The following is an 11,868-nucleotide window of genomic DNA, read 5'->3' on the forward strand; positions in this document are numbered from 1 at the left end:
GGTGGGACTCTGACCCCGTTATTCTGCCTCGCCGCGTTCTGTGTAAAAGGTACGAATGTGGAATGGGGGGGGGGGTCAGAGTTTACGCTGCGTTATGCCGTCAGTGGGTTTAGTAATATTGCAGAGGTGGGTTCACCCCCCCCCCCCAGCTTCTGTGTAAACGGTACTGCAGGAACGCTGGGACACGGGTGTGGTGTTTTGATGATGTTGTTAATTCTTTGGGGGTTAGCTTGTAGGTAATATCACGACCACAACTATTTTCATAAGTGGAGCGCTGCCCTACGCCACGATCCCCGCACCACCAACCCACAGGATCTTTTCTCCGTCCAGCTGTCCAGCAGTCGGTTGTCACTGTATTTCTTTTTGTATGTCTAATTAAAAGAATATGCAATGTGAGAAGACGCAACTTTTACCTTAATGAGATTTGAGAGTTTTCTCACCTATCTTGGCTGCTCTGTGACCAGCAGGTTGCCATCTGTTTGCTGGTGTCGTCTCTTCTTTTACGATTCTCGTCTTGTCCTGAGCCGGACAAGATGACTAGAGGGAGGGTCTGTTCCATGGCGTCACGTTGCCTTCCTGCATCTGTGTCGTCGCTGCTTCAGCCTGCAATCAGTCTCCCCTACATTTTCAAAAGCCTTAGAGAAAGCTTATCTTCTCATCGAGTCATGCGTGTCAAATTGATTCTGTTCATCACCGCGTGAGTGCGCCTTTGTATTTAATTTAATTTTTCAAGCACAAAGGGGGATAATTAAGTCTACAATGTATGAGGGCGTGAAGATAAAAGCAGTGTTTCTTGCCACCAAAGAGAATTAGGGAGAAAATACGTTTCAGAACTGGCGGCATTGTTCCACCTTCGCTCTGTTCACTGTAAACAAGCAAAGCCGACAGAACGCTGGGTTCTTCTTTGCAGTGATATTGCTGGGTTTCTGTGTAAAAAAAAAAGGTGTAAAAAAAAAAAAAAGGGCTACCGTCTCACTCTCTCTCTCACTCTCGAAAACACATCTCTTGCGCACTTCCTCCCTGCGCCCCGCGCGCGTCAGTCGTGACATAATGCCAGAGGAGACGGAACACGTAATGCATCATACGCTGTCGCATTCCAGAGAGCCGCTCGTGACGACACACCGCGGGAGAGGAGCCGAGTCAGAACAGGCCCCGGACTGCGGCGGGGGAGACAACCGGTCCGTCCGTCCGTCCCCGTGGAGGAGCAAAGCGGGACGTGTGAGAAAGCAGACCCCTGCCCGCACGGCAGAACAACAGGCCTTTGTCTGCCTCCGCCCGGCCCGGGGCACGTCCGTGTGGAATGACTCCGGCCATGTGAAGTGGGTGATGCAGCTGCAGCCTCGGACATCCTCTGGAAGCTGGATGTTTGTTTAACTGACGCCCACTCTGTAATGAGAGAGACACCGGCGTCTTCACTCAGCCCATAAACACAGTCACTTAGCTCTTGTTTTGGTTTTTATGAAAGTGTTGCTTAGCTGCTGTTATTCTCTTCATCTCTTACTGGTACTTTTGCGTAAATGACAGCCTTTGGTTCTATGAATAGAAAGTTCATATACGGTGACCTTTTCGCTAATGTCGCGACGATAGCCGGGAGATCGTTCCTAGCTGTGATTACGGGCGCGAGGGAGAAGCGGCCAGGTATGGGGGTGAGGGAGACGCGGCCAGGTATGGGGGTGAGGGAGACGCGGCCAGGTATGGGGGTGAGGGAGAAGCGGGCAGGTATGGGGGTGAGGGAGACGCGGGCAGGTATGGGGGTGAGGGAGAAGCGGGCAGGTATGGGGGTGAGGGAGAAGCGGGCAGGTATGGGGGTGAGGGAGAAGCGGGCAGGTATGGGGGTGAGGGAGAAGCGGGCAGGTATGGGGGTGAGGGAGAAGCGGGCAGGTATGGGGGTGAGGGAGAAGCGGGCAGGTATGGGGGTGAGGGAGAAGCGGGCAGGTATGGGGGTGAGGGAGAAGCGGGCAGGTATGGGGGTGAGGGAGAAGCGGGCAGGTATGGGGGTGAGGGAGAAGCGGCCAGGTATGGGGGTGAGGGAGACGCGGCCAGGTATGGGGGTGAGGGAGAAGCGGGCAGGTATGGGGGTGAGGGAGACGCGGCCAGGTATGGGGGTGCCTTACTTGCCGGCTGAATCTTCCCCATTGACCGACCTTTCAGTCACCGTGAAGGACCTGGCCGTGGCACCGTCCCCGACCGCCAAGGGCCTAGGTGTGGTCCTTGACGACCGGCTGGACATCTCCGCTCACATTGCTTCAACAACCAGAACCTTCAGATTCTACCTGAGCAACCTGTCATCTCTCTGAATTCTCTGCCACGTTGACAGCCCCCCCCCCCCCCCCATATGAACTCTGAACTCTGACTCCATCGCCTACACCCTAGGCTTAGTTACCCATACTGTTGCTCTGTTGCCTATACTCAATTTGTCTGAATATACCTGCATATGATATAACCCCTCTACATACTTGCTTGTAAACCTGCACATAACCTATAGCTCTGTATGATAGCATGTACAATAATGCTGTATATAACATATATATATATTTATTCTCACCGCATATATACCTATCCTCACCTGTCTACTTACCTGCACATAGTCCCTTACTATATCTATATCTGTACATATCCTACTCTTACTAGTTACGCTGCTGGCCAGTAGTGGTCATACTGTCTTTTTTTTATTATTATTCTACAACTCTGTACATACATCTGATCAGCATTACACTCAGTAGTTTGTATTTGTATATTTTGTGCCTCGTTTAACCACCTGTACATTGTACATATTGCTGTTGCACTTTACTGCTACATTCTCGACGGATGGCAAACGTGTTCTGTACTTGCTTGTAATTGCTGTATAATGATAATACATTTGAATCTAATAAGAAGGATCCCCCCCCTTCCTGACAAAAAGAAGCCACCCAGGGGCGGTCAGGTGGCGTAGCGGAGATTGCGCTCGTCACCAATGCAGGAGATGCTGGGTTCGAGCCCAGCTCTCTGCGTTGCCACCAGCTTGGCTGGTCGTTCATACTAATACAATTGGCAGTATTAGGGGGTGGGGAAGCTGGCGGGTGGGAATCTGGCGTTGTGGACAGCGACGCCTACAGGTCAGGTCTTGGCGCTTGCTCAGCGGGGGACAGGACTTGGTGGAGATAGCGTGCCCTCCCACGTGTTACACTTCACCAATGAGAGCCCTCGCTGCCAAGTGAAAAGACGTCACTGGCTGTCGGTGCACGTCTCGGAGGAAGCGTGCGATCGACTCGGGACGCCCTTGTACCGACTCGTAGGAGAACATGCATACAGCAGCCAGGTAGGGGAGGGGGGAGAATTGGCACAACGACTAATTGGGACAGGGAGAAAATCAGAGAAATCTGAAACAGAAAAAAAATTTAATAAAAGAAGCCACCCAACTCCTCCTGCAATCAACCGCCATGTCACGCCTGTTAGCTGGTCTACCACATGGTCACTGAGGCGCTTCATACAGAACACAGCTGCCCCGCCAACCTACCAAAGTCAGCCCACGCCGCCATACTCCTCAGAGAGCTGCACCGGCTTCAAACTGCCCCACGATACAGTGGCGTCGCGTGGGTAAAATAACAGAGGATGCAAAAAAAATAAGTAAATTTATTTTTTTTAATTTTGCGTTGCTATTCCTAGCACTATTTGGGCAACTTTACACAATTCCTGTGAGTCTATTGAAGACATCTGTAAGGTTTTTTTCAAAAAAATGCATTGTTTTATATTTCTAATCAAGTACTCAAAACCATCATTTTTCAGCTTCAAGATTTCAAGCTGTTATGGCCTGGCTCCGCCCATAAGCATTTTGAGTGACAGTCAGTCCACACAGTCTGCGACTGGTAGACAGAGAGAGATAGAGAGAGAGAGAGAGAGAGAGGCGGGGTGGGAGAGAGAGAGAGAGAGTTACAGAGAGAGAGAGAGAGAGAGAGAGAGAGAGAGAGAGAGAGAGAGAGAGAGAGAGAAAAAAGACAGGCCGTTATTGATAAGGCCCCCTCTCTCCCTCCCTCCCTCTCTCTTCCTTTCTTTTTTTCTCTCCCTCTCGGGTGTGCCGCGCGGCAGCTTGTGGGGGGGGGGCCTCCCTTCCTCCCTCTCTCTTCCTTTTTTTCTTTCTTTCACTCTCCCGTGTGCCGCGCGGCAGGCAAGTGCTCCCGAATGCTCTCTATCTCTCTCTCTCTCTCTCCCTCCAGAGTGCATGCAGAGAGGTGGGTTTCTCTGCCGCAGTATGAGGAAGTGGTTTCCACTGCTGTGTAGTCAGTCTAGGTAGATTGTGGGCGGGCATTAGCTACAACCACAGAGCCAATCACATCACTGTCTGCTACCCAGAGCCTGAGTAACGTCACTCAGGCCTTCAAATCAGGATGGCCTAATTTACTGGAGCAGGAAATGATCTGAGCTGAATCAGAGCAATCCGCCAATATGGTATTTAGACACTAAAACACATTGATTTGATACTAACTCCTATTACTATAATACAATGCTAGAGACTGAAAAATGACATTTATAATGCATGTCACCTTTAAGCCAAGCAGTCACCATGTACAGTATGGCTCGGCGGCCAGTCAAACCAAGCAGTCACCATGTACAGTATGGCTCGGCGGCCAGTCAAACCAAGCAGTCAACATGTACAGTATGGCTCAGCGGCCACTGCCAGTCAAACCAAGCAGTCAACATGTACAGTATGGCTCGGCGGCCACTGCCAGTCAAACCAAGCAGTCAACATGTACAGTATGGCTCAGCGGCCACTGCCAGTCAAACCAAGCAGTCAACATGTACAGTATGGCTCGGCGGCCACTGCCAGTCAAACCAAGCAGTCAACATGTACAGTATGGCTCGGCGGCCACTGCCAGTCAAACCAAGCAGTCAACATGTACAGTATGGCTCAGCGGCCACTGCCAGTCAAACCAAGCAGTCACCATGTACAGTATGGCTCGGCGGCCAGTCAAACCAAGCAGTCAACATGTACAGTATGGCTCAGCGGCCACTGCCAGTCAAACCAAGCAGTCAACATGTACAGTATGGCTCAGCGGCCACTGCCAGTCAAACCAAGCAGTCAACATGTACAGTATGGCTCGGTGGTGCTACTACTATGAACAAAACAAAGCCAAGAGAACAGTTTTGACTCTTCAAATAAAGTGACTATATTTATTTTTCCAAATAAATATAATTTGAGTCAATCACAAAATTCACAATCCGTCAATGTCATTAACAATGTGTTTCCCTGAACAATGAGTGAACTAAAAACCAACAGGTATTGTGCTTTGTCAGCAGATAAAACATTTGACGCTATAGGAGAGGAGACTGTTGTGGTCTTGGTCCATGAAACAACTATTACTTGGCATTTATAGGACAGCACGCCTCAAAAAGAATTAAATAAACCAAACAAACATCACAGGTACATATGACCGTGGTGAAACTTACATGCTGTGATTGTCACGTGTCTGGTGCGCCCAGCAATCCTACTGTCATGTATGTCCCTATGCCATAAATGTCATGTACTGTATTGTACCCATTCTGCAATCTGTTAAATAAAGTTTTCATTCATTCATTCATTCTGTAAAATGCGGAAGCAGCCATTTTAGCGATAGCTCAGTGATTTATTTTTATTATAAAAATTTATTAAAATGTTTATTAGCAACGCCGAGCTTTCAAACCCTGCCGCTTGTGTGTGGGAAACCCTAATGGAACGCTGGGTACCTTTGAAATCTATATCTGATATATTTTGGACCCACCGCTAGCTTTTAAGCAGTACTTGGTGGTGCAAATTAACCTGGCTACTATGGAGGAATAAGTGACTGCGTATTGAGCCCCTGGCTTGCTGTCTCGTTATCACAAACAACTACAACCAAGCTAGCTTGGTTACGTTAGTTAGCATCCAAGCTAGCCTGATAACGTTAGTAGTTAGCATCCAAGCTAGAAACTGCTTAGGCTGCTTACCTGGCCAATAATGTGGTCATCCTCCTGGACAGATAGATTTGTTAAATCATAATATCCACAGTGGTGTGCTGTGCTGGTCCTCAGTAAATGTCCCGCCGGCGAAAAATAAGTTGCTAATAAAGTGCTAATGTTTGACTACTAGAGGATTCGAATGCGCCCGCGAGGGGATGACGTTCAGACGTTGTTTGTCACGTTAGGTGGACGTCAGGTGGAAACGTTCTGGACTGGCCCGCCTCCAGAGCGGCAAATTTGAAGACGCTAGACTACTTTGCTGTCAAGTTTCAAGTTTCTTTAATAGTTGTCATACAGAAGTACAGAATACTTTCATACAAAATGCTTCTTACTGTTAGATGGCCCCGTGTTAAGACGTGGGAACCCTCGAATCTTATTGGCTAATAATTGGTTCTGGAGTCCACAACCATGAATCACATGGTGGAAGCTAGAAAAAGACACCTCCCCACTCCCCTCTGCCCTCTGTTCTCTATTCTGCCTGAGCTGCAGTGACTGAAGCTGCAGTGAGCACAGAGTGACTGCCAGTCTGCCTCAGTGAGTCTGACAGTGTTAGAGAGAGTGAGAAGGAGAAGAGGGAGAATGGTCGAGGTACATGGTGAGCTACTGGAGCTCCCCGAAAAATAATGATTTTTATTGTAAACTATATAATTAATTTTTTATTATTTTAATTTTTATTTAAATTTTTATTTTTTACTGTTCATATTTTTCTGGGGAAGCATGGCTTCCCTTGGCTTCCAGGAGAATTCGCCACTGCCCACGAATCCACTTCAAGGTCCTTGGCCTGGCATTCTGTGCAACAAAGGGGAACGGCTCCCACCTACCTCCGGTCAATGATCTCTAACTGCACCCCCTCAAGACCCCTACACTCTGCATCTTCCGGCCTCCTGAAACCCACTCCTTTTTTCAGGCTTTGGGGTCATCGAAACTAAGCAGGCTATGAAAACCCGCCTCAAACCTCCGCCCCTTGACAAAAAAAACACACCTTTTCCAATACAATCGGAATAAGCTTGACGAAACCGATCTATGGCGAGTTTCGATTATACAATGAGTCACAGCGGCGTGTTCTGTAAACCTCCTTATCCCCCCCCCCCCCCACACACACTTCGGTCTAATGGTTTTTCAGGTCTGTTATTATACAAACCTGTCTCCCTCCCTGTGTGTAGGAGCACAGCCGTGTGGGAGCAGACACGTCTCAGGACATCCAACTCTCTGGTATTGGAATCCAGCCGGAGCACTGTGTGCTGGAGGTCTGCCCAGACGGTGATGTCACCCTCACGCCCGTGGAGAACGCCAGGTGAGCACCTCTTAAACAATCCCCCCACTCTCTCCTGCATGGATGACTGGACCTCAGGGTTTCACATGACTTCATGCTGCAGGCATCTATGATCTGAGCCGCTTTCTTCAAAGCCATGCCTCTCACTCCAATTACAAACAGATTACTGCGCTACCGAGGTGATTTGTGTAATTTTTGCATTAACCCCTGGTTGGAGGTTTCTTTTGTTGTCTCCTGCCGTGCCGTGTGGACATCGGGAGATTCGAATGCAGGGTATCTGCGGGGTCTTAAATAGTCTTGAACAGTATTCAATTCATAATTCTCAATTTCAAGTCAAGTCAAGTCAAGAGATTTATTTGTCACGGCATACAAGTATACAATGAAATGCGGGCCTTTAAGGCCTTAAAAGGTATTAAAAGGCTTACATTTAATTTGCACATGTATTTCATTTTTTGGGGGGGAAGCCCAGCTGTCGGGAGATGAAATAATATTAAATATATGAAATGTTTTTCTATTCAAGTCGTTGTTTGTGTGCTAACACAGGAGCTTGGCGTGTCTGGCGAGAGCTTGTATGGAATGCGCAAGAATTTAAATCGATGCAGCCACCAAGTTCAGTGTCGCTATGTGTTCAAAAAAGAAAATGTGCTGTATGGTCGTGAAATTGGCATTACATTTTGGTGGTATTCAAAAGGTCTTAAAAAGTCTTACATTTAACTTGTTGAAACCTGCAGATACCCTGTAATGTACTTCTGGTGTCTTCTTCTTCTTTTGCTGCTTATTGGAGCTCAATTCAAAGTTTGTTTTTGCAAACATTTTCCTCTGTGTTTCTTTCTACAGAACCTGTGTGAACGGAACCATGATCGACTCCCTGGTCCACCTGTGGCATGGAGACCGAATCCTATGGGGGAACAACCACTTCTTCAGGTGGGGTTTCTCTTCCTCCACAGTGTGGTTTCATTGACAGCTTTGGATTTTCTTAAAGCCCCAATCTGTGATGTCTATGACCACATCAATGTAGATTGGAATAAAGATCTATTTTACTCAAGTGTTTACAAGAACGACCAACTTAGTCTCAGGTCAATCAACTAAAGAATGAAAATGAAACATTAGACTAGAATACATTCAAATGTATTGTCATTATACATACATGACAAGCACAAGTACAGTACAAGGGAAAGAAGTTTGGCATCCAACCAGAGTGCAAATGTAACAGTAAAGTGCAATAGTAATATACAACGTACAGGTGATTAAACTGTTATAAATTAGCTCTACTGAGTATAGTGCTAATCAGATGTATCTACAGAGTTGTAGTATTGTTTGTAGTATTGTAGTAGTACAGTGATAAAGGTATAAAGACACTATGGTAGTAGCCATACTGGCCAGCAGTGTAACTAGTAAGAGTAGGTAAGGGATATGTACAGATATAGATATAGTATCTATCTACAGATATGTAAAAAGGATTATACAGTATACAGTTGTGGATATACAGTATATATATACGGTAAGAATAAATATATATTTATGATATATACAGCATTATTGTACATGCTATCAGAGTTATATGGGTTATATGTGTATGAGTAGATATATAAGGATTATATGCAGGTATCTTGAGACAGATATGTATATATATATATATATATATGTACATAAATATAAATATTTAGTGCTGCGACAGTGGCTCAGGAGGTAGAACAGTCGTCTGGTAATCCAGAAGTTTCCCGGTTCAATTCCAGCTCCTCCTGTATATACAGCACTATTGTATACACTATCATACAGAGTTATATTGGGTAGACTATGGGGTATAGTATGAGGTGGTGGAAACAGGTCTCCACTCTTCACTCGACGGTGGGGCTAGCTCTTTGTTTATGTTTGGATCACCGATCGGTGACTCATGTAAAGAAACACGTCGAAATGTGATCCGACCGGGAGTCCCTGCTGTTGTTGCGTTTGCAGGATCAACCTTCCGAACCGAAAGCGGCGGGACCGCTTGAAGGACCCGGAGAGAGGCTCTCCCAGAGAGAGCTTCGTGGAGGCGGACATGGAGACAGCCAGCGAGGCCTCCTCGGAGCAGGACTACAGCTATGAGTTTGCCCAGATGGAGGTCATAATGAAGACCCTAGGGAACAACGGTATGATTTCGTGGGACCGGTAGAGCCTCTCTCAAAGCGCGGGGGGGGGGGGGGGGGGGGGTGCTGGTCTGGAGTCAGCTCGTGCCTGTTCATTTGAATAAGTTCACAAGGGCAAGTGTTCCTGGTCACTGACCACAGACCAGCACGCCTTTGTGAACATGAGCTTTTTAGAGACTCTTGTGTGTGTATGTGTGTGCATGCATGTGTGTGTGTGTGTGTGTGTTTTTTTGTACGTGTCTCTGTGTGTCTCTAATCTATGTCAGTGTGTGTGTGTGTGTGTGTGTGTGTATGTGTGCGTGTGTCTGTCCTTACATCAAACCGAGAGGCATCAATCTCACTATGACACACGCTCCACCACCCTTCACCAGCTCAGGATAATTACAGGGTCGAGCGCTGGGATAGTTTTGTCCTCATTTAACGTCAGTGATTTACTTTCCAGAATTAGTGGTGTACATGACATAGGCATTATGCTTCTGAAGTGATTCTGCAGTGTTTTCTGTGCTGTACTCAATGAGTGCTGAAAGTGATGGTCACTCAAGTAGTTTATAACCTAAAACAACATTGTTTGTCATCTCTGTAGACCCGTATGCAGGTACCATACAGTTCAACATGTACAGTGCAGTTAAGATTTTACAATGCAGGCCTTTCCACAGGATTTCTAATATTAATATAATAATATCTCAAGTTTAGCAATAAAGAAAGCCATTTGCTGTAATTTCCTGCTAATTAAAAACATAATTTCAATAAAATAGTGAACACAAAGGTAAGTTCCAAATAAGTTATTTATTTAAGCACACTCACACACACACACACACACACACTCACACACATACTCACACACAGAGGAACAGAGGACAGAGCAATCACGTATTAGACAATGATTCGTCTGTTTCTAAGCTGGCCCCAAGCTTTCACTGCAAAGAAATAAATACAATTTATTCTATTTATTAATTTATTCTAAACACATGGTGGCGCTGGCGCATTGTCATAGTGGTGCTGCGCCCCTGTACCATTGTTTAGTTTAGGGAAGGCCATGCAATAGCTAATGTACCTTAACATTCCAATATCATTAGGGGATACTGTATTATATCTATCAGTTGCTGCATGTAAACACCATAGTCTGTTAACAATAGCTGGTATAAGAAATAGGCATGTGAACCCCTTGTCCTGTTTGCTGGCTGGTGTTTGGGTACTGTTCCTCTGTTCCTGTTCTGTTTACTCTCGTATACGGACATCATTGGTAAGCGTGATGTATGTGAAAATGCATTTACACCTTAAACCATCTCAAACCTTAGAGGGGAATGTCAACCATGTTAAGAATTCACATATGTTGGTCCTGTGACCCGGGGCCGCTCAGTCAGTATTTTTTGTGAACACACACCACTCCCTCCTGAAGCTAGAAGTCCCCAGAGTGATGACCCTCTGTGATGTCACTGTGATGTCACTGTGATGTCACACCTGGGGCTGCTCCATAGACACGGGGCTCTGACTTTGTGAGGCCATACAACGTAGCTCACCCAGATGACGCTAACATGCATTAGGGGTGTGGACATTTCTCCATTCTAAGATGCATCGCGATCTTATTTTTTTTTTTTTACTCTCTTGCTAGCTTTTTTTTTTTTTATTATTTTGACCAGTCAGCTGGTTCTTTTCGCGTTTATCGCTTTTTCTGGTCAAGTATGACCGACAGAAACAGGTTGAATGGGGGTATAGATGGGGGGAAAGACACTCTGAGAAAGTACGGCTTGTCCGGGAGTCGAACTCGCTACCCCAGATCCGTGACGCGCACGGTTGTCTCCGACGCCGAAATAGCGTTCGAGGTACGCGGTGAGCTACTGGAGCTCCCCTCTTGCTAGCTTTTATGTTCTTCTTTTACAATGTAGCGCATTGGGATTTGCTCCACAACTATAAAGCGCCCTACAAATCAAATGTATTATTATTATTATTATTATTATTATTATTATTATTATTATTATTATTATTATTATTATTATTATTATTATTATTATTATTATTATTATTATTATTATTATTATTATTATTATTATTATTATTATATCATTATTATTATTATTATTATTATTATTATTATTATTATTATTATTATTATTATTATTATTATTATTATTATTATTATTATTATTATTATTATTGTATTATTAAAACTAGTGCTCTGGTCATGCATCCACTCAACTCATAGAAAATACAGCATCAGGCTATTCTAAAAGTATTGATACTAATACTGATACTAATAAAAAAGAGTATTGAATCGTTTTTAACAGCTGGGTATCGAGATACCTTTCTAATATCTGTATCGTGCAACACTAGTAAAGATATTTATTTTGACATTCTGATATAAGAACTTTCTAAATAAAAGTAAATTTATCTGACTGCTTGTATTAATTGATGAAAAAGTAGCCATGTGCCGTAATATAGATTATAAAATTGAGGATGTAAGGGTGGCTGGGTGGCGCAGCGGACATTGCGCTCGTCACCAACGCAAGAGACACC

At 45.3% G+C, this 11,868-nt stretch overlaps 1 protein-coding gene across 6 annotated transcripts in view; it reads left to right on the forward strand.

The window, feature by feature from the left end:
* kif13a (kinesin family member 13A) overlaps nt 1-11,868 on the forward strand; it is a 151,099-nt gene that overhangs the window by 77,215 nt on the left and 62,016 nt on the right. For all 6 annotated transcript variants that reach the window (XM_084336220.1, XM_084336222.1, XM_084336221.1 and 3 more), the window contains exons 14-16: nt 7,116-7,246; nt 8,063-8,149; nt 9,182-9,357. In XM_084336220.1, coding sequence (XP_084192346.1) covers nt 7,116-7,246; nt 8,063-8,149; nt 9,182-9,357 — 394 coding nt within the window. The remainder of the gene's footprint in view (nt 1-7,115; nt 7,247-8,062; nt 8,150-9,181; nt 9,358-11,868) is intronic.

Source organism: Notolepis coatsorum (assembly GCF_963971535.1).
Source record: "Notolepis coatsorum genome assembly, chromosome: 19".
In the NCBI taxonomy this organism is placed as follows: domain Eukaryota; kingdom Metazoa; phylum Chordata; class Actinopteri; order Aulopiformes; family Paralepididae; genus Notolepis; species Notolepis coatsorum.